The sequence below is a fragment of the Fonsecaea multimorphosa genome, assembly GCF_000836435.1.
Source record: "Fonsecaea multimorphosa CBS 102226 unplaced genomic scaffold supercont1.12, whole genome shotgun sequence".
Taxonomy (NCBI): Eukaryota; Fungi; Ascomycota; class Eurotiomycetes; order Chaetothyriales; family Herpotrichiellaceae; genus Fonsecaea; species Fonsecaea multimorphosa.
This window is the reverse complement of record NW_015971646.1, coordinates 582,238-604,258: the sequence shown is the minus strand read 5'-3', so window position 1 is coordinate 604,258 and position 22,021 is coordinate 582,238. Positions and strand designations below refer to the sequence as shown.

Here is a 22,021-nt window from a genome sequence, read left to right as displayed (position 1 = left end):
CACAAGGAGACGGTCTAATTCATTGGGAGCGGAATCAAGCATGTCGTACGTCCAGCTCTTACATGCAGAAAAATATTCTTACTAACCAGGACAAGACTCCAGATTTTCCCATGAAGCAACAACCCCTCGCTTTCCGAGAATGCACAGCAGCAGGTATACAGAACGATGTTGGCAAAAGAGAGGGGTCAGAATATTTCCACAAGACGATACTCCGAGGACAACAAACCACAACAAGATTATGAAACCAGACGGTCAGGACGAGTACGATATGACCGCCTTTCCCGTAACGACTTTGCACCGCCAGCCATGCAGCGGACTTTCAACACACGGGTAGCGCAGGCACGGGTAAAAAGAGGAGGGTACCATATCAGGCTGGACAATCAAGCGCACCTCCAAGACTCTGGTAATCTCGGGACTGGGGAAAGGGGCAAGCAAGTGGTGATGGTAGTGGTGATGGCGATCAGGAAAACAGCCAGACAAAGCTGACTGGATGGGGGTTTTTCATGACGATGGGAACGCCGTGGGAAGATGAGGCAGCACTGGAATTGCAGCTTTGGTGGGAGACAGCAACACCTGGCAGGGCAGGATGGGCAGCAAGTTACAAACATGTCCATGGGAGCGGGGTTAGGTCTCAGGGTTCATGACAAGTGTTGGAGTGATGGAAAGGAAGCACCGGAGCACCAGGGGCAGTGGGTACCTGTTTCAGAACGAAATTGTGCAGGAAGGAGAGGCAGGAAGGCTTTGGATCTAGCTAGTCAAATCAATCCCACATTTCCTCATCCTCCTTCGCAACACCTGTCCCATAAAACTTCATAAATGCCGAAGACCTCTCAGCAAGAAGAACTCCGGGTCTGTCAAACTCGACAAGCCGTCCACCCTCCATGACAGCGACGCGATCACTGTCCACCAGAACGGAGTCGAGCCGCTGTTGAGGCTGAGGTCCAGCGACGGCCACGACCGTGTAACCCGAAAACTCGTCCCGAATCACGCGCCACATGGCTTTCGCCCTGGTCGGGTCGAGGCGGTTGAGGGGTTCGTCGAGGAGCAGCACGCCGTGGCCGTGTGATTCGGGGTGTTTTTGCTTTTCTTCACTTTTGGCAGCGTCGCTGCTGTCGGGGTCGTGTTTCATCTTGCGGAGGATGGCCCGGGCCAGACTGAAAAGCTGCTTCTCGCTCTGGGACAGCAACTCCGAAGTGACGAGCGTGTCCAGCCCGCCTTTCTTCTCGAGCGTCCCCCAAAGAAGGACTTTGGCGAATGCAGAGATGATTTGTGCGTCGCTGTGCTCGCCGCTGGGATCGATGTTGAATCGGATTGTTCTCTGCTGGACGAGAAAGGGTTCTTTGGGGACGGTGATGATGCGTTCTCGGACCACTCCGTGAGGGATGGTGCTGAGATTGATACCGTCGATGGTGATCGAGCCTTGTGATAATTCCAACAGTCGGGAGATGCTGAGGAGGAGGGAAGTCTTGCCGCTCCCTGGACGGCCGCAGATCCCTATCATTTCGCCTGGCTCGATGGACATTGTGATGTTGTCGAGGGCGTCGTTGGCCGTACTGTAACCCGCAGTGACGTTGCGGAGCTCGATGCTGCCGTGAGTCGGCCAAGGAGGCGGGATTTGGGCGCGGATTGAGGGTGTCTTCTCTTCCGGTGTGTCGGTTTCAAACTCTCGAATGCGCGCTATCGACCCCAGTGAGATCTCCAATAGTGTCCAGTACTGAAGCAGAGTAGACAAGATTTCGTTGAAGCTCAGGATGTTGTTGAGAGAAAGACCGAGGGAACCCGGGTTAGTGGATGTGCGCAGGTTGACGGACAGGGTCATCACGATCAAAGCCAGTGCGGCTATGACCAGGTCCAGAACCAGTTGGAGCCACCGTTGTGCGCAGTAGAGGAGGTAGTAAGGGATCTGCGAGTCGTCGAGCTTCTTAATCATCGACTCGGTAAACTGTCGCTCCCAGTGAAGGCTCCTGATGCTGTTGAGCCCCTTGATCGTCTCGAGGAAGTGGGAATACAGCGGGCTCCGGAGTTCAAGCTCGATGACTCGAAGTCGACGGGACGTTCGGAGATAGATCCACTGGATGAAGAACAGCGTGAGCAGGACCGCCGGGACAGTCAGCGCCATCCACCTCGAGCCATTGCATATCAGCGCCAGGGATCCCACGGTCCAGAAAAGATAGATCGTCGTGCAGAGCACGCCCGTGGGGAGTTGGTTCTCGATCAGAGTCATGTCCTGGCTGAACCTGTTGAGCAACACGCCGACGTCGGCCTTTGCCAGGAACAGATAAGTCGCGTTTGTCACGGTGTCGAGGAGTGTTCGATGCAAGTTCGCCGAGGATTCCGGCACCAGCTTGAGGAACATTGCGCAGACGGTGACGCCGAAGAATACGGCATTGCCGCACGCTAGGATGAGATAGGGGGGTGTCCATTTCGCAATATCAAGCCCGCCATCTGCGGTCCACCACTGCAGGATGACTTGGGACATGTAATAGCAAACCGTCTGTACCGTGGCTGATAGGAAGAACAGAACGACCCATGTCCAGCTCATGCTCTTGAAATAATATGCGTAGTCCGAGAAGTCACTGTCATTGCGACGAAGTCGTTCTGCCATGTTGGATTGGGGAGCATCTTCAAGGGCTTTGTCCCTTTCGTCGACAGTGCCTGTTGTTTTCGATTCCGTGATATGTTCAGGTTCATCTGCATCAGTCTCGAAAATGCTCTCGTGCATTCTCGCTGTTTTCTGGACCAGGCTGACGGTTCTTTCACCATCAATCGTGATCAAGTTGTCCGCAATCGCTGCATAGCGCGCGGTTGGGGCAGCAATAACCGCAGTCGCATGGAGCTTTCGTAGCAGTCCATCCCGGCCCAGTAATCTCTTCATAACCATCCGTTGTGTTTGCAGGCCGGAAGCACTGAGGAGGTTGTCAAGCACGATGAATCGAGGCCGCTGATACAGGGCACGAGCAAGCACGATGCGCTGTTTCTGACCTCCATTTAGAATGGCACCTTGCCCGTCAATGTGTGTCAGATCGCCGCGTGGCAGTGAAACTAGTTCTCTGTGGAGAGCACATGCAGCAACGATGGTCTGATACCAGTCCTCATCGAAAGTTTCAACATTGGCGCCGCAAATATTCTCCCGTACAGTACCTGTAAAGAGCCATGGGGTTTGTTCGCAGTAGACAAGTCCTCCCCTCGACCGCATTGGCTCAGAGTGACGAAGCTCACTCACCACAGCCCTCAAAAATGTGGATTTACCTGAGCCGCTCGGCCCAAGAATGAAGGTGACGCTGCCAGGAGGGAGAATCGAACCCAGATTTCGAAGAATGTCATCAGAGCCGTCGAGCATTCTGAACTTGGAAAGAGATATACCTGAGTCGCCTGAGGTTGGCTTTTTCGATATATCCCCCATTTCGGTGACGTCTCGAACCGGGCCATGAGCTTGGGGTTTCATTAAATGTGCCTCGATCCTGCTAAGACAGCCAATGCATGAGGCTGCAGCGGGATAAGCTGTCAGTATCTCGGCGGCAGGGGTTGTGACCAAAGAGATGAGAGCAAGACTGGTGAAGGCGTCAGAGGCATTTAGCGAGGCAGAACCCTCAACTCTAGCCTTGATTGCATATGCGATGAAGGTTACTGCTGCAGCAAGAGCGGTCGGTACGTTTCCTGTCCCAGGAGTCGTCAGACATGTTTCCAATCGGCCTCGGAAACGGTGCACTTACCCAAGGTATTCAGCCAAACAGTCGAGTGACGAAACTTTACTTGGAAGCGCAATTCGCGCAGTCTTTCGCTTTGCAGCATCGTGTGTATGGGTCTGGTGAGCCCCAGGGTTTTGATAATTCTCAGGGAGCCCAAAACGTCAGCCGTTAAGGAGATTCTCTGTTGGACCGCATCGTTCCATATCCTGACCTTTCCACCGATCATCATGGTGACTCTGGAATCGGCGGTGATGCTGAGAAGGACAACAATTAGCGGTACAGCAGACACCCAGCCTATTTGCAATGCTAGCAGAGTAGTCCCAACAACGAGCTCCAGGGGTCGAGACCAAAGATCCGGCAGCATATTGAGACTTTGGCAGATCCGGTCCACGTCGGTGCTCATCAGCGTCAGGACAGCCGAGGGATCACCAAGGGTCTGCTCCGTGGAGAGCGTCTCAGAGTATATGAGTGCGACCAGGGCGCCTCTGGCCAAGGTAATATGCCGGTAGAGCTGATGCTTGTAGAAAGCGGTCGATATCTAGACAGACCCGATTAGCGTCCAATCTTACAACAGGACCAGGCTCCGTACCGCTATTCCCACGTAGATACAGCCTGTAGCTGCTATGAGACCGTAGCCGATGTCATTTGCTGTCCGTGATTGAGCTAAGTAATCAGTGGCTCGACGAATGAGGAATGGTTGAGCGAAGATGAACCCGCTGTAACAGAGCCGGGCCGGTATTGTCGACAAGATAGACCACCGAAGCGCTCGCCATAGGGACCGGAGGAGAGGCCATCTCAGATGGCGATCTTGCTTTGACCACTCATTGTGTATTCGTCGATGAATAGTTGCAGAGTCGAGCTTGTTATCGATTGCGCCGAGATCTTCGAAAGAGATCACTTTCCTAAACCCTTGAATGAACAAGCTATTCATCCAGACGAACAGGCCGCGGCTCAGGATACTGCTAGTGGTTTCCACTGGCAGCGCTTGGTACTGCATATTGAGAGAGCTCCTCTTGCTCCATGCCTCAAGGAGGAGCATGACAGCTTTGACGCCTACCGCAGCGGAAAATACCCCTGCAAGATCACCATGACCTTGTAACAGGTATAGTGTGCGGACTTGAGGGATGTCAAGAATAATTGAGAGGGCAAGGTAGGAGTTGAGAAGTGTCGAAGGTCGAACAGAACGATGATGTTCGAGGTATGACAGAGGAGCAACCAGTATTGCGACGCACATTGCCAGTACAGTTGCAGCAAGGGAGGTGGTCTTTTCAATGGACGTCGCCACGGTGTACAGCAACAAGAGTACCAGCTGGATGATGACCAACAAACAGGCGACTGTAACTTTGGCAATCGATGCCCATCCATGCTTGGTAGTACGGATTGGTACATGAAGTAGAACCCATAGGCGTGAGGCCGCAAAGAGCAGGAAGACAGCATTGGGAACAATGGAGAGAATGCTTTGCTCGAAGAGGAGGGTGAAGTCAAAGGATCGAGCACAGGAGGCTACCACCGGGCCAAATGTATTGTCCGCTCCGGGTTCGCAGCTTGCCATTGTCGAACTCCGCATCTCAATTTGTAGCTGGCGAAGAGGGACAGAAGCTGCATGGCATTACAACCAAAGCGACTGGAAAACAAGGCTGCAATGTTTTTCTGGAAAGATTCTGAGGTTGGTTATCATAGTTCTCACACAATGCTGCCTGCTGACAATGGGTAGGGGTCGGAGTTGATTCAAGCATTTGGACGGTAGATCGCCCATGTACCTCGTACCCTGGCTCCCACGGCACATTGGACCGAATGTGGTGGCCAATCTCTTCTGGCGATCCCATGTGTTCTTTTGTCCCTCCTTATGAATGCCGGCGCTTGCCCGTTCCTCCCCCCTCAATAATGGAACTTACCTGAGTACCTAGGCTCGATGAAGCAGGAGTAAAATAATCCGGTAGAATGCTTTCGTTGCAGCAGATGGCAAGTGGAGAGGCGCTCAGAAAGGTGACTATTGTTGCTGGCATCTCGCTGCAGCTCGAAGCCACGGGATAGAATGCAATGTTTTCGACAGATAAGACTCACTCCCTGTGTATGGCCCAAGTGTTGCCCTACGAGCTGCTCGGCTACAGGCATAGTAGAGGTTTGGTAGACATTCCCATCAGAAATTCCGTTCCGGGGGTGTTGCGCGTCGGCGATGATCGTGCGCGAGATGGAAAGGGATCCTCCATTATTAATATGGGGGGATCGAAGCGATTCCTGCTCAGCCAAAAAGCACACAGCTCCAACCGTGTATTTTTGTGCTCTCCCTCAGGAATGAATGTCTTTGGGAGTTGAATGTTTTGAAGAGGTTTCAAGAAGTACCAGCGTCCCGTTTCCTAGCGCTCTAGGACCTGGAGTGCTGTTGCTAGGCGCTCTACTACCTGGCGCGCTGCTTGCTTCTAGGCGTTATACTTCCTAGCGTGCCCTTTCTTAGCGCTCTTCTTCTAGGCGTTGTCTTTCCAGGCGTTGTGCTTCTAGGACTTGTACTTCCAGGCATTATGCTTCCATACTTGCCTTGAACACTGCTTGGAGCCTCACGAGGCGCTCACCCCCGAGCTCGTCGCTGTTTATCTCTCGTTCCGCAGGCTGCCGGGTATTCCTCGCCAGTTATACACCCCATAAGCCCATGAGGATCACTGAACAATTGCAGACCCACGACAACTCCCAGGACATGTCAAGTTTTTGTCCGACAATACTCGATATGCCCGAAGAAGATTTTATTAAATGCTTGACGACTGATTGCCACATGTGGAAGTATGCCATAAGTCTAATTACAAACAACGGGTCGAGTCCATCCGTCGGTGCCACAAAACCTTCGACCAAAACTCCAAAATTCGCCACTTCCCTCACAGACAGGCCTCAGGCGGTAGAATAATTGCTCCGAACATCGTCAAGGAGAACAAGTTGCGAAACTGATATATTTCTGTGTCAAGCCTCGACTTTTCCCACCAGCCATCATGGTCACTGCGGACGATCCCAAGAGAAATGGCGTCCTCGATGATCTGCGTTACCGCTCCATCCTATACGGACCCTTCTGGATACCAACTCTCAGAGCTTCCACGGCCCACTATCACTGAGCCGACGGATGTGGTCATTCGAGTGCACGCCGCCAGCATTAACCCCGTCGATGTGAAGAAGGCAGCTGGAATTCTCAGATTCGCCGTCAAGGATGAGTGAGCAGGACCGGCCACCCCTTGGCTTTGGAACTCAGTAAAGCTTACGAAGAAAATATAGGTTCCCGTACAAGATTGGGTACGACTGTTCTGGCGTTGTGACAGAAATCGGGAGTGGAGTGAAAAGAATCCGCGTGGGAGATGAAGTGTACGCACGATTGCCAGAAGTCGATCGAGGTAACGAAGGATTCCGTGACAAGTCCAATGAGACCAGGCGACTGATTTCTTGGGGCCAGGTGCCTGGAGCGAATATGCCAAGTGTGCTGAATACTATGTCGCTCGCAAACCTGCCTCACTTTCCTTCGGGGACGCGGCGTCGTTGCCGCTGGCTGCTGTTACTGCGCTACAAGCACTCCGGAAATACAGGGGCTCGTTGGAAGGGAAGACTGTGTTCGTCCCAGCTGGTTGTAAGTTTGAAAGCATCTTCTTTGCTGCCTGAGAAACGCGTGGAAGACAACGCTGATGCGGGCTTCGCTCTTATGTAGTAAGTGGCACAGGGGCCTATGCATGCCAACTGGCCAAGAATGTCTTCCACGCCGGCAAAGTCATCACCACCGTGTCAACAGCCAAAGTAGCCCGAGTTCCTGAACTGCTTGGCGAAGGCGTGGTCGATCAAAGTACGCCCTTTCAACGATCCGGTGTTTTCTTGCTATCCAGGCCCGTGCTAACCCGGTCTCTCTCACAGTTATTGACTATACGAAAAACGATCCCATGAAAGTCATTCCCCCGGGGTCCGTGGACTTCATTCTCGACACCACGGGCGATGCGATGCGTTTCCTCTCTCTCATGACGCCTTCGACGAGCTTTCTCGCCTCGATCGCTACGCTGCCGTCCGGCGATCTTCTTCAGAAGTCGAGTGTCATGCGGCGGCCAGACAATCCGCAACTGCCCTGGCTCGCTCGGATCGGCCTCAACCTTGCAGACGCAATTCGCAGAGCTCGGGCGAATCGGTGGCGGGTTGAGTATGAGTATCTTTTCCTCGAACCGAATGCTGAGGATTTGGAGACGTTGAGCAAGCATGTCGAACAGGGGAAATTGGTCCCTGTGGTTGGAGCCAGGGTGAAGCTGCAGGATATCGAGAAAGTAAAGGAAGCCTGTGGGCTTGTTTACAAGGGCAAAGGGGGAATCGGCAAGACGATCATTGAGGTTGCTCAGACTTGATTCACCTATTGAACGAGAGAGTGCATTACAGTGAACCTTTATCTGGATAATACCTTCTTTCTGCAGTCCAATTTCTCTTCAATGGTCTCTGGTGGACGGGCTCACGACTGCAAGAACTTCAACAATTCCTGATTGACCTCATCCACGCAAATGGTCGGCAGAGCATGTGGCGCCCCGGGGAATTCTTTGAGGGTTCCCTTCTTGCAAAGCTTGACTGCTCTTCGTCCGGCAGCATCAATGGGGACCACCTGGTCGTCCGTTCCGTGTAGTATCTGATGTATCTGGGAGTCAGCTTCATGAAGTTTGGGATCGTAGGTGACCATCCATGGTCGTGTAGGAGGGGGATTAGAGCCAATTCACGCATGCTTACCAGGATCGGAATGTCCGCGTTGCGTAGATCTTCGCTAGTGTCGGTTTCGGAGAATGCCTTGATACATTCATACGCCGCATTGAACCCGCACAGCATTCCTTGCTGCCACCAGCTCCAGATCTTGCCCTGGCTCACTTGAGCATTTGGGCGATTGAAACCGAAAAAGGGGCCCGACGGAACGTCGATGAAGAACTTCGCTCGGTCTTTAAGCATCGAGGCTCGGAAAGAGTCGAACACATCCAGGGGTACGCCGTCAGGATTCGCATCGGTCTTCAGTATGCCCGGCGTGACAGCTGAGATAAGGACCGCCTTGGAGACGCGGCTGGTTCCATGTCTGCCGAGAAACCTCGCCACTTCGCCGCCTCCGGTCGAGTGACCGACCATCATGACATCTTTCAAATCGAGCTTCTCGAACAGCTCATGAAGATCGTCCGCGTACGTGTCCATGTTGTGTCCCTCCCAGGGTTGAGAAGAGCGACCATGACCACGGCGATCATGTGCAATCACACGATATCCTTTGTTCGCCAGGAAATACATCTGGTTCTCCCAGTCATCCGAGCTCAGAGGCCACCCATGACTGAAAGTGATGGGCTTGGCCGATTTGTTTCCCCAGTCTTTGTAATAGATTTCGGTGCCGTCCTGGGTTGTGATATAGGGCATGTTGGTGTGCGGTGAGATTTTGGATACTTGTCCTGGAAGTGTTTCTGCAGTACAAATTGCCAGGGATTCCAGGGATGCGTGTTTGCGTTAGACTTATATAGCTTGATTAATATGGTAGTTATCTTGCGCTGGAGGTGGGCCGTAGGCACAAGGGCAACTCCTCCCGCTTAATGGCGAAGATATCAGAATGGTCAGAGTCCTTGTAAACTCAGCCATCACTTCTCGAGCGATCTGTGAGGTCTTCAAACCTCGTATCATCTGAGGCTGTCCCAATTGGTCCTACATTGGCAGAAGATCAGCAATCTGGACACGCCCGAAGGGGCATAAACGAGGAGTTGATGACGTTGTTTGGTACTTTCAATACATTACCCACCAGAAATGTAAAGACGATCGGTGAGCATTGGTGAGCAGCAGCGAGGACCTAGAGTAGCACAAGCCATAACACCTAGACGTCGACGTGCCGAGGTCCCCATATATCTTAGCGGTGGAACTTTTCTCCGCGAGGTTTTCCCCCTGCAATTTCTCGGTGCGTTTATTATCCCGGCTTCACGTACGAAATTTCTCGACTTCGAAACTCGTGTCGCGAAGCTCCTCGCCGTCAAAGGTATCTTGTCAGTGCGACAGATTCGACGCCGACGCCGCAACCCATGAATGGTATAAAGATGCCGATGCTTCTTCACGAAGGCTCGGAAGCTGAAAAGCTGAGAAACCGAGAAGCTGAGAAGCACCATCTGACAATATCCTCAAATCTAGTTCAACATACCTACCAGTTGTCCACCGCAACTTCAAGCCGCTTTGACAATGGGCATATTTTCTAACGCACCAGCTTCGTTCACGGAGAAGAATCTCGCAGATCAGGCTGGGAAGGTCTTCATTGTGACGGGTGCGACGAGTGGCGTGGGCGAGTTACTGACAAACATTCTATACTCCAAGAACTCTAGGGTATACGTGGCAGCTCGCTCGCCAGAAAAAGCAGAGCAGACTATTCGCAAGATCAAAACCCAAAACCCAACATCTCGCGGAGATCTAGTCTTTCTGCATCTCGACCTCGACGACCTTTCGACGATAAAGCAATCAGCCGCAGAATTTCTGGGCAAGGAGAGCAAATTGAACGTTCTCTTCAACAATGCTGGAGTGATGGTCCCTCCACAAGGGAGCAAAACCAAGCAGGGTTACGAAAAGCAGCTTGGCACGAATGACCTCGCACCATTCCTCTTCACCAAGTTATTGACGCCTGTCCTGCAGGAGACGGCGAAAGTCGAGCCGGTAGGGAGTGTACGCGTGGTCTGGGTCGCGTCATCCGCAGCCGCGAATTTCTCGCCCCGAGGCGGTGTGGTGATGGACAACTTGTCCTATGAGAAGGATCAAAGCGCCTGGCATAAATATGGGGTCAGCAAGGCCGGCAATATATTTCACGCATCCGAGTACGCCAGGCGGTATGGGCGAGACAATATTCTGAGCGTGTCACTGGATCCTGGCAACTTGAAGACACCGCTCTACCAAACCGCGCCAAAATGGCAAATGCCCTTCATCAACCTCGTCCTCAAGGATCCCATTTACGGAGCCTACACGGAATTGTTTGCCGGATTTTCTCCGCATGTCCAAATGAAAGACGGGGGTCGGTTTAGTGAGTTTCCTTGTTCTGTTTCACACAGAAGTTAGCTGACATAGGTGCCACAGTCGAGCCGTTTGGAAAGGTCGGACACACGCGCAAGGATATCGAGTTATCCATAAAGCACAAGTCCGAGGGAGGCACTGGGATCGCGGAAGAGTTCTACAACTGGACCGAGAAGCAAGTGCAACCTTTTGCGTGAAGTTGTACTCGAACACGAGCTTGGGTTTCCATGATTAAACAGCCGATATGTAATTGATTCTGGGTGAGGGAAATTATGTCTACTGTATCTAGATACCATCTTTGATTTCGAGGTCACTTGTCCATCACCGACAGTCTTCATCACGTTCTTGAGTGCAAATGGTCGACTATTTAGACTAATAAGTAAGTCGCCACAAGTTCCACGTCTCTCGAATGCGACTCCAGATAAATGGTTTCACTGTCCAGCTGGTCTCCCGATGGGCATCTCTTGCCTTCGGAAACATGGTTATGCCGATGCCGTCTCCGCTCATCTCGGCCTCCTTCAAGACATGGCATTTTCTGGCGTCGACTGTGAGTGTTACTGGATATCAGGCTCGCCACCAGCAGGGTGGAAGGGACAAGGCCATGGTTCAAGCGCGGTGTCGTTTGAGGATCTACAAGAAGGTTCCGCACCAGCGTACACCGCGCTTCCAGAAAGCTTAAGATCTCGCTAAGGGAGATGGTTGGTGAGCTTGTAGTAATGGGGCGATCTGTAAGAAATTTACCATCTTCCGTTATCTTTGTAAATACATTCATCCGCTGGTGTCACATACACTACGTTTGGGCAGCAGAACGCCGGGAAAAGGCCCCGCGTGTTGAGCTGATTCTGCCAGTTCTCACGCTCCAACACTAAACAATACATCTCTTATGGACGCCGAGGGCCTTGCACCGCGCTTCAATTGCCCTTTGTAGTGCATGAGACGTCTCTGAGGGGATCAGGAGGTTCCTAGAGAGACACCCTCTAGCTACACTTATCAGCCGATCTACGAACATCAGTCCCTTAGTGGACCTGCCATTCCTCTCGAGCTGCTACCCCAAAGCAAACAACGACCGTCCCGGGGCGAGCAATGCAAACTAAGAACAGGATCCGCACAAAGACGGGGTGTCTTACCTGCCGAAAGCGCCGGAAAAAGTGTAACGAGGTCGAGCCAGTCTGTTTGGGATGCTCTCGCAACTTTCTGGAATGTACCTGGCCCTCCAGATTCGAGCGGCGGCACCCACGGCCCAGCCAGCCGTCATGCATGTCGGCTCCTCTTGGGACGGGCGTCGATATCGAGCAATCTCGTCAGGGTGGTCACATGGAGAACCAGACATTCGCTGGCGTGGTCTCTTTAAGCTCTCCTCGCCCAGAACAAGAACAACCATCCAGGCTCACTCACGATACTGCTGCACCAGAGTGGCAACGAGGATCTGATGAGATTATCCAGAGTCTGTCATCTCAGATACACTCTAGATCCCACACAATGTCTGCATCTCTTATGCCTTTGGTCGGGGCCGCATCGATGAGTCCTCACTCACTTTTGCTGCTGCAGCATTATTTGGAAGAAACATCCACGTTTCTGGTGGCGAAGCCTGCCCGCTTCAACCCATATGTCACTCTTGTCGTGCCTCTGGCCTATTCTGATGGCCTTCTCATGCATGCCGTGTTGGCATTAAGTGGAACCCAACTAAGCTTCAAAAAAGCACAAGATTACCATATACACCTCGTCACACGACGGCATTACTCTGAGGCCCTTCGAACACTGGGCATCCTCGTCGCTGACCAATCAGCATGTGAGGATCTTGATAGAGCTTTGCGCATCGCTCTGGTCTCACTGATTCTTTGCTATGTCGAGGTAAGGTCACAAATTATACCCCTCCCATACTCACTCTGTGTGCTCGTGTGCCACTTGGAAGCAAGATCAAAGTATTTACATCTGACATAGGCAATATCAGGCGAATCTGGTGGTGGGGGTATCTTTCCACACCTCCGTGCCTGTCGCGAAATGATTCTCACACTCCTCCAACAGGAGCACGAGACTTTTCCGAACGAAGACACGAGATTGATAAAAGGATTCGTCGTTGAGGTTTACTCGTTTTTGGTCTTTTCCAACAGCATAGTGCCCTGCGGATCCGGTGATGCAGCCCGCACGGTGCCTTATGATTCATTCCTGGATTCTTTGCAATTCCTACAAGAATACCAAACGTTTGGGGTCCTTGTCGGCTGTGCACCCGCATTGTTTGAGCTCATTCCTCCAGTCACGAGGTTGGCCATGGATCGACTTCGCGAGGAAGAAGAGGACATCCAAGATGCAGCTGCCGCTCTTTGCGACAAGCCTGACCAGCAGTCCAGGTACGACGAGCTTGTCAAAATTCTGGAACAATGGCGGCCACCGCCTGTCGCTTCCGAGATGGCCGAGTGGACCCTAGAGCATACTTGGATAGGGGAGATCTACCGGCAGGCGCTGCTTATCTTTGTCAGAGCCGCGGTATGCGGCTCGGTGGTCGACAATCCCAAGGTCATTGCCGCCATTCAGCGCCACATCGACGTCGTGATGCCTTTACTTCTCCCCGTCGCCGACTCGCCCTTCGGAACCCTCCTTCTCTGGCCCGTCATGGTCATAGGGTCTTGCCTCGTCGCCGAAAGTCAACGCCAATTCTTTCTCAACAGACTGTACAATGAGACCAAGGTGGTGGTCGCTCAAGTCATCGAAGCGGGGAGGCTGTTGGAACTGGTCTGGAACGACGACGATAAGCGTGCCTACGGGCCCTTTGGTCTGCACCTCGTTATGAAGAAGCACAAAATCAACTTTGGCGTTTCGTGAACGGTCAGTTTCAGTCAGACTCACCTCAAGGAGCCACTCCTTGTGCAGTTGAATGTGGGTGGACAGCCGTGGGTCACCCTCTCGCTTTCCAAATGCTATTGTTGTCCGAATATAATGTCTTGGAGGCTCTGGCTCTTCCGGAGGCTCAAGTAGAGGATCTGGTGACTAAGAGAATCGAAGCTGGCGAAAGAAGCGAGAGGCTCCCATTGTAATATATCTACTGACCTATAGAGTATACGAATTATAACAACTGCATGAGCCTAAAGCCCTCGTAGCTGACTGATCGGGAGAGAAGCTGATTCATCCTTCGCTTGACCTTCATCGAAGCAAGTTGCTGACGAGCTCGTCGACACTATTTTGATGGGATTTCTCTTTGTTTTAATTGACCTGTACAGCCGGGACCGAAACCGCCCTCCTATGGGGTCAGCATTGCGACTTTCTCCCAGCAGCGCAAGTGGTAATTTTGTTCTGCACCCATCTGCGATCTCGCGCGGTATTTCGTGAACGATGTCTCACGTTCCAAGACTCCTGCGCAGGCAGAAAATTCATTGGCTACAAGCTTTCCACGACTCGAGGGGGGTGTACTAACCTGACTCATACTCTGCTGTTGCCTTGTTCGATTGTGATACCATCGTCGCAATGTAGGTTTGGTCTCCCATCAACGGAGATTGGAGGGACCCTTTTGCAAACATAAAAGATATTTCGTAAGTTGGACAAAGAACGGGATTTGCAAGAGTATTAATTTCATGAAAGTCAGCATCGGGTCACTCAAAGCTTCAAATTATCGGGCCAATGGAGCAATATCAGCACTTCATTCCCCAATTTCTCCTGCGCAATTTTTCCCATCCATACGAAGCGCCGAAAGAAAAGAGGTCCAAGAAGAGGGGCGAATACCGTTATGAGAAAGGGAAGCACCCAGGCGACAAAGTGCTCAATGTCGTGGACCTCACGTCCGATGAACCGCGGTTGCTCGAGTCTCCGGTATCCCGTTGGTTCGGCCAGGAGGCCATGTACAAGGATTTCGCAGATGCCATTAAGAGTAAGAAAGAGGTGGAACAAGAACTTTCCAAACTCGAGTGCTGCACGGCGCAAATACTTCACAAGATTAAGAAGGCTCATGAGAACAGTGAGCCCGGTATATGGCTCACGCGGGTAGAGAGAAACAGGCTCCGAAAGTTTCTCTTCATCATGAAGTATCGAGGGCCGGGCTTCTACGAAAAATATATGTCTGAGGATCCACAAATGTACGACTCGGAGGACAAGCGCCTTCTCAGGGCATACATGACCGACAACGGAATGACGAGGCCTAGGGATGTATGGCTCCACAATCTCCGCACTATCCTGGACCTCGATATGGATTCTGAGGGAAAGTGGATGACCCAGTTGCCGACACTCATGTTTCCCGCAGACGCCCAAATGTTTGTCTTTCACGCCCATTACTCCTATATGGCATTCTGCACACCCACTGCAAAACATGACGAGTTTCTGCTTACAGATCAATGCTACAACGTCTTCGAGGGCCCGAATAACGAAACCTTCTGTGCCAAAACGGGCGAGTATTACGGGAACACATACCTGTGCTACCACGAGTTTGGGCCGGTAACCCCCCGGCTGATCATCGTCCTCCGAAGCAATATATTACCTGAAGCGTTAGAGGACGCGGACCCCAGCATACGGAAATCACGTGAAATAATGCTCGACGCGGTGGCGACGCAGTTTCCGGATCCAGAGAAGGTCAAGTCTATCCTTTCCGACCTACCAGTGGCGAAAGCCACGAACTCTTATACGAGAGTTGTTGACGGCAGATTAGAACTCGCACCAGGGGCTTCGGGAACATCGCAATCTTCTGATAAATTTTGCTTTCGGTTTTGGCCAATTTCTACCAAGCATGTGGATACGATCAATTCTATCTTCCTGGATAATCTTTTGCGATGCAAGAGCGTTGTTTTCGCCTCAGCCGCACCTTTCAAACGAACACTGGAGGCTTACATGTCCACATCCGCATATGGCTTCAAGACAGTCGGCACTGGGGAGCACGGCGCCCGAAATAGCCGTCTCGTGTGTCTAGAGAAGCTGTCGAGTGTGCTCAAGTTGCTAGGGTCCAAGACCGTCCCCGTCTGGTTTACTAAAGACCAGGAAAGCAGGGGACCATTCATTCAGTCTTTCGACGATGTCTGGCTAGAAATGATGAAGAGAATTCTTAGAGACGGCGAGGAATTCTCCTCGGAATCCGAAAAAAGCCCCTTCTTGCAAACCTACCACGTTCTAGGTACGTAGACTGGGGTGAAGAAGCAGCTTTTAGGCCAGCACTAACCACAATCCGACTCTAGGCGGCTCTAGAAGGACGTTTGTCAACGACTTGGACCAGTCATGGAGACTCTACAAGCTCCAGGCACTGGTATATACCCTAACCATGAATCTCGATATTGGTCTTCAACGAAAGGCGCGTATGAACGTCCTCGATCTGATCCATCGAACCCACCCCAGACGCGTTTGGCTGTACGTGAAGCACAGAAGATGGATGCTCTCGGATGAATATGCAATGCGGCAGGAAATATTCATTGGTACGGCTCCTTTATATGCCGCGAAGACGGAAGCTCTATTCAGAGCGGAGCGAGAAGATGAGGTCATTAGGAGTAAGTCCCTTTCGTAACCAAGGATATCAACACATTAATACGGCCTAGGCAAACCCACTACGGATCAACGGCTGTTGTCTGCCCTCATCGTCGCGGCCGGAGTGTTTGAAGCGAAGTGATATACGGTGATATCGAGGTTGGGGAGGGGAAGAGGGAGGAGGTGGAGCTTGTTAAAGTGCTAAGAAGAAGGCGCTGATCTGGGCCCCAGTCCAGCAGTAGAGGTGGACCAGGTATGTAGTTTAGACTCGGTGGCGCTCGTGGATGAAGATCAGGTCGTCGTAGGTCCACAGCGCGAGGAGATACGGGTCAGATCTCGAACTGTGAAATTGTGTTTCGGTCAGTGCCTGTTGACTACGATCCCTTCGCGGACGACGGTACGTGGTGTCCACTCGAGACGTCAGCTCATTTGGCCCAAGACCTGGAAGGGAATTGCATGAGAGACACTGTGACTTGCATAGTACACCTTGCTCCGATCATCTGCCCTGATATCGGTAGCAGTAACTCGGGGAAAGTCGGCAAAGAAGAATTACATAATGGTGCAGATAGTATCAGCTGTCGGTCTTCGGCTTGGACTGGCCTTTCTCGAATTGCGGGTGGCTGATTGCAATGTAGAACCGGACAAAATCTTTCACGGTGACAATTTCAGGATCGATCGTCTCTGGGAAGGGCCAGGCATGCGAATTCTATGCTCTTACCGAACGTCATGCTGTAGACTTCGATCGTGGTCCTTTATCGTCTTGGAGACATATTTGTGCCCACCACAAAGCCGATCAACTTCCGTGTGTGCTCCTCTTACATATCCATTTGCGTCAGCTTGAGCACATAATGTACGTCTACGGCGATCCCATGTCCACCCATGGCGGTAGAAAGAGATACGGAGGAGGAGAAGGAGGGGGAAGAGGAGGCAATCGTTACGGTCTTACAGATAGTGAGAAGCCGGGAACGTAATCGGAAGAGCTCGCAGAAGGAGAGGATCATTTGAAAAGGAGGATTTCAAGGACGGAGGACCGGCTAGCCAGCCATAATTTGGACTCCCTTTTGTACTCAATGGGAGATGAACTGGAGAGCGGATTTGCGAGAGGGAAAGGACGGTGTGCTCAGCCGCGGCGCAAGGCAAGGCAGAACCCTAGCCCAGGGGTCCCAAAATGGGCCCCATCCACAGAGGCCGGGGTGGTAGACATGGCTGCAGGACCGAATAGGATCACCTGGGCAAGCACGATTTGGAAGGGTGAGGAAGCAGGTGAGTGGAAGGTGAGAGGGAGGGAGAGAGAGGGTGAGTCGCGAGGTGATGGACTCAAAATCGGCACTGTTGGGGGTGATCCTCAAGTGAGGTCGAAGCAGATTGTCCACTGTTTGAGCCGCCAAGGCAAGGCTTAAGGGGATTGACTTTATTGACTTTACGGGTCGATTCGTCGCCTCCCAAACGAGCCACCTAACACCTTGTGGGACTTGTATAATAGACTGTTTCCTGGTCTTTATGGACGATTGTAATGTATTTTTGAGCATTCCATTGCACTCGGCAGCATCAATCCCACCCCCTCATCTCCCTACCTCAACTCCGACCTACATGAACCACCTCCGCCGGTCCAATTCACCGTCCAATGTCCTTCCAGGTCCCCCAGAATGTCCCCTCGTTCACCAGCTCTCAACGCACATATGAAGACACATATTGGCGGCAGAAGCACAGTAGTAATGGACATGCAAAAGGAGGACCTGCGGGTGCGATCACTTCCAAGATCAATGACATCTTCGGCGAAAATACGGGCCTGCCCATGTACAAAGATAAACCACATTTTCCCTCGAGTCGGCGGAGAGGACGAGGATTCTTGCGGCAGAAAAGAGTGCTAGCCTTGATTGGTTCCGCCACTCTGTTGTTTCTCTGGTGGGCGGGATGGTTACCCTGGAGCACTCGCCAGTTCTACGATCCAGCCGCCCACCAACATTCCTTCTTCCATGCCGAAGATTGGTCAGAGCAGAGGGAGGCCGTGAAAGAGGTATTCAAGACGACTTGGGAAGGTTATGAGAAATATGCTTGGGGAATGGATGAATATCACCCTCTCTCGAGAAAGGGAAAGAACATGGTCGAAGGTGGCATGGGTTGGATCATTGTGGACGCTTTGGATACTGCCATGATGATGAATTTGACCTCGCATGTCGCCAAAGCAAGAGAATGGATATCTACATCGCTGTCTTACACCGCCGATCACGAAGTCAATACCTTTGAGACGACTATCCGCATGCTGGGTGGATTGTTATCAGCGTACTATCTGTCAACAACCTTCCCACATCTCGCACCGCAGCGGGACGACGACGTCAACCAACCTGGAGAAGATTTATACATCGAGAAAGCGACAGATCTTGCAGACCGTCTCCTCGGGGCATACGACTCACCTTCGGGCATCCCCTATGCCTCGGTGAACTTGAACACTACCCACGGGGTTGGTTCGCATGTCGATGGAGGCGCATCTTCCACCGCTGAAGCGGCGACTCTGCAACTTGAGATGAAATACCTGGCCAAAATCACAGGGGAACCAATCTACTGGACCAAGGCCGAGCACGTCATTGAGGTCATCGAATCCCAAAAGCGCGAAGATGGCCTCTTGCCAATCTACATATACCCCGCCACGGGTGAATTTCGAGGCGAAAATATACGGCTGGGATCTCGAGGCGATAGCTATTACGAATATTTGATCAAACAGTACCTACAAACGGGCAGCGTCGAGACGGTGTACTTGGATATGTGGGAAGAGGCACTTGAAGGGATCAAGAAACACCTGATCACTTACTCTGAACACGCGTCATTAACCATTCTTGCCGAAAGGCAAAACGGACTAGACCTCGCTCTGACTGCCAAGATGGATCATCTGACGTGTTTCATGCCTGGGACAATAGCCCTGGCGGTGACCGAAGGACAGACGGTTGAGCAAGCGAAAGCCAGACTGGGGAGCAAATGGACAAAGAAGCATGACGAGAACCTCAAACTGGCCGAGGAATTGATGAAGACGTGCTGGGGAATGTACAAGGTCACTCCGACTGGCCTCGCCCCTGAGATCGCCTATTTCCATACAGACAATCCCGCTCCACAATGGCGAGGGCATGTTGACCCAGCGTGGACACCACCACACGCTGCCGAGCTCTCCGACGATGTTGATGCTGACTGGCGCTCCGACTACGACATTCACTCGAACGACGTGCACAATCTCCAGCGACCCGAAACCATCGAATCCCTCTTCTACATGTACCGTATCACCAAGGACAGGAAATACCGGCAATGGGGGTGGGAAATGTTCGAAGCCTTCCGCGAGCACACCAAGGTTGTCGACGAAGTCACCGGCAAGGTGTACGCCTACACATCCCTCGACACTGTGATGGAGAACCCCGTTCGAGAGAGGAAACGCCGCGATAACATGGAAAGTTTCTGGCTGGCCGAGACACTCAAGTACTTCTATTTGTTATTTTCTGATGACGATTTCTTCCCTCTCGATAGCGTTGTCTTCAACACAGAGGCTCATCCACTGCCAAAGTTCGATATATCAGGAAGCAAGGTCTTTACGACAGGCTGGCGCAGGACCAAAGGGTCGGGCCCCGAGCAGAAAGTCGAGGGCAGTATGGTTGCAGATGACTCCGCGCAGCTCAATGGTATTCTTGTTGGCAGCGGCGTACGTGTCGACGAGAATGGGAAAAGCATCCCCTCCAGCACGGAGGCTGGAGAGAAACGGGTTCCTGCCGCTGCTGGCGAGAATGAGCATGATCCTGCTCAAGACTTGTCTGCCCGGGCGGAAACCCAATCCCCTGAACAAGGTGAAGAAGGTGTCGGCAAAGAGGAAAGCGGTTAAGGTGGACATTGAGAGGAATCGATCATGGTGTCTTTTGGTCTGGAAGATCGGTAACATCTATCATTTGACCTGTATAGACTGGCAATAGTCTTTGGCGTGTTTGATGCTTCGGGAGCGCTGTACCAAAAATCCGGTTGTGGTTGCATGAAAACAAGGCTGCACGGTCGGGTCTCAATGGATAGGAGGAGCATTTGTCGGATGGGATGGGGATTTTGGAAAAAGCAACCATCGAATAGACGGAGGGAGTTTGGGAATATCCTCATGAAATGATCTTCCGGGTTTGGGGGATGGTGAAATGGCAATTCATCGTGCACCTTTATTTTCTTCTTGTTCTGCTCGATTCGCTTCCTGGCTCTCTCATCCGCCGGCCGGAGGGATCATGGCGCTCGAACACCGGCAACGCAGCTTGTCCACCGCGGAATTCTGGACCTGATCATCACCGATAGACGGTGTTGGGCACAGCAGCTTTTCGCATCGCCCGTAGCGTGATCGACCGCAGCGTGATCGACCGCTTTGTCTGCTGCGTTGTTGCGATGAGGACTCAGTGTGGTGTGCCGTAGGTGGGTCAATGACATTCGTGATACAGGAGGACACTGTCGGTCTTTTCGCTGTTTCCCTCCCTCCCTCCCATAGGCGATTGACAGAGACGAGAAGATAACTTGAAACAGCGGCTTAAGTCCTCTGCGCCTCCTCGTACTCTGCTCGAGTCGTCCCGTCTCGTTTCTCTTTGGGGTGGTTCAATGGTCTCCCAGCAGACTGTTGCATTAGCAGGTGGTCAGGGCATAACTTCGTAGCTCGTAGGCGGGTCGGTAGTTTTCGTTCATTCCGTTGCTGTTGCACTCTCCCCCGTTCCAAGCCCGTTCCGGATTCATTTCATTAGATCGTTCGTTGGGGGGGGAACCTATTCCGTTAAGAATAGTGGTAGTAACTCTTGAAGACCGCTGACGCTGGTTCAAAACTTCGGGCCCCTCCTGCGCGCAGTGTATTTCGAATCCGCCTTGACCACTTTGCCTCTATTGCGCATCTTGTCCTTTTTCTTCATGACCCACGCTTTGCTGCCCTTGACAACAACATCCTGCCCGAGCGCGCCTCGTCGCTTGCCCTTCTGTGCTGCTGCTGCCTCCCTGAACCTCCTCCCGTCCTCGATGTCCACATTGTCCATATTCCTGACCCGCTCGGTGATGTCCTCGCCTCCCCCGACGCTGAGGACGAGGTACGTCTTGACGTTCTTGGTCCCGCCATCGTCCTCGAGGATCCCGGCCCCGAACCCCGCCCGCACGGCCGCCTGGGAGATCATATTCCTCTGCGCGTCGTTTTTCGGGTAGAATTGCAACACCGCCCGCGCGCCCCTGCGGAGTGACGCGTACAGGCCGTCGAAGAACCGCCGCAGCCGACCTTCGGGGGACACGCCGCTCGATTCGGCATTGCATAGCCATTGCACGGCGGAGATGCTGATGGCCGCGTCAAAGGCGCCCGCGCGAAACGGCACGCCCTGGCCCATGTCGCCCAAGAACAGATCCCCCTCGACGGATTCTCGTTGGAGTGCAATGTCCAACATGCTGGGCGAAATGTCCATCCCCACCCAGATGTGCCCTTCTTCTGAGAGGATCTCGCCGGACAGGCCGGACCCGCAGCCGACGTCGAGGATGAATGACGGGGAATCGAGGTCGAGGAGTTCTAGCGCGCGATGCGTCATGGACGCCTGGATCGATTGGATGCGTGAGGAGGTCGTGTACTTTGCTGAGGCGGTGTCGTTGTAGTACAGGTCCGGGGGGAGGAGATCTTCCGGGCGAGACATTTTTGCGGCTTCGACTTTGTCGGGAGGAGAGATGTGGAAGAGAAGGTGTTGGTACTGGGTCAGTCGGTAGAGCTGTTCAAGGTGCCATGGGCACGGAAATGGTGCGCATTCAAGGGTGGTGCATGTTGCAGTGCCGTGGAGAGCGCACGAAAAATAAATTTCTGGTGGAGAACACAAATTGCAACTCCGCAGTGATGTGATGGTGGACCGTGTGGGGGTTAGCTTTTGGGGGGGGGGGGG

The 22,021-nt window shown here is 52.6% G+C and overlaps 8 protein-coding genes across 8 annotated transcripts; 5 read left to right on the top strand and 3 right to left on the bottom strand.

The window, feature by feature from the left end:
- Positions 1–760: 760 nt before the first annotated feature.
- On the bottom strand, positions 761–5,241 carry Z520_06579 (uncharacterized protein; the record flags this gene model as incomplete). The annotated part of the gene is made up of 3 exons (XM_016777079.1): positions 761–3,657; positions 3,714–4,227; positions 4,279–5,241. 3 exons carry the CDS (start codon positions 5,239–5,241, stop codon positions 761–763), a joined length of 4,374 nt encoding a protein of 1,457 aa, XP_016631924.1.
- Positions 5,242–6,695: 1,454 nt separating this feature from the next.
- On the top strand, positions 6,696–8,044 carry Z520_06578 (uncharacterized protein; the record flags this gene model as incomplete). Its single annotated transcript, XM_016777078.1, has 5 exons — positions 6,696–6,883; positions 6,945–7,060; positions 7,120–7,290; positions 7,369–7,500; positions 7,569–8,044. The coding sequence occupies 5 exons, from the start codon at positions 6,696–6,698 to the stop codon at positions 8,042–8,044; spliced, it is 1,083 nt and encodes a 360-aa protein (XP_016631923.1).
- A 101-nt stretch (positions 8,045–8,145) lies between these two features.
- Positions 8,146–9,074, bottom strand: Z520_06577 (uncharacterized protein; the record flags this gene model as incomplete). The annotated part of the gene is made up of 2 exons (XM_016777077.1): positions 8,146–8,316; positions 8,415–9,074. The coding sequence occupies 2 exons, from the start codon at positions 9,072–9,074 to the stop codon at positions 8,146–8,148; spliced, it is 831 nt and encodes a 276-aa protein (XP_016631922.1).
- An 801-nt stretch (positions 9,075–9,875) lies between these two features.
- Positions 9,876–10,888, top strand: Z520_06576 (uncharacterized protein; the record flags this gene model as incomplete). The annotated part of the gene is made up of 2 exons (XM_016777076.1): positions 9,876–10,701; positions 10,755–10,888. The coding sequence occupies 2 exons, from the start codon at positions 9,876–9,878 to the stop codon at positions 10,886–10,888; spliced, it is 960 nt and encodes a 319-aa protein (XP_016631921.1).
- A 1,060-nt stretch (positions 10,889–11,948) lies between these two features.
- Positions 11,949–13,511, top strand: Z520_06575 (uncharacterized protein; the record flags this gene model as incomplete). Its single annotated transcript, XM_016777075.1, has 2 exons — positions 11,949–12,542; positions 12,633–13,511. The coding sequence occupies 2 exons, from the start codon at positions 11,949–11,951 to the stop codon at positions 13,509–13,511; spliced, it is 1,473 nt and encodes a 490-aa protein (XP_016631920.1).
- A 792-nt stretch (positions 13,512–14,303) lies between these two features.
- Z520_06574 (uncharacterized protein) lies at positions 14,304–16,266 on the top strand (the record flags this gene model as incomplete). The annotated part of the gene is made up of 3 exons (XM_016777074.1): positions 14,304–15,780; positions 15,842–16,147; positions 16,196–16,266. 3 exons carry the CDS (start codon positions 14,304–14,306, stop codon positions 16,264–16,266), a joined length of 1,854 nt encoding a protein of 617 aa, XP_016631919.1.
- Positions 16,267–17,748: 1,482 nt separating this feature from the next.
- Positions 17,749–19,983, top strand: Z520_06573 (uncharacterized protein; the record flags this gene model as incomplete). Its single annotated transcript, XM_016777073.1, has 1 exon — positions 17,749–19,983. The coding sequence occupies one exon, from the start codon at positions 17,749–17,751 to the stop codon at positions 19,981–19,983; it is 2,235 nt and encodes a 744-aa protein (XP_016631918.1).
- Positions 19,984–20,935: 952 nt separating this feature from the next.
- Positions 20,936–21,781, bottom strand: Z520_06572 (uncharacterized protein; the record flags this gene model as incomplete). The annotated part of the gene is made up of 1 exon (XM_016777072.1): positions 20,936–21,781. One exon carries the CDS (start codon positions 21,779–21,781, stop codon positions 20,936–20,938), a length of 846 nt encoding a protein of 281 aa, XP_016631917.1.
- Between the last annotated feature and the right edge of the window lie 240 nt (positions 21,782–22,021).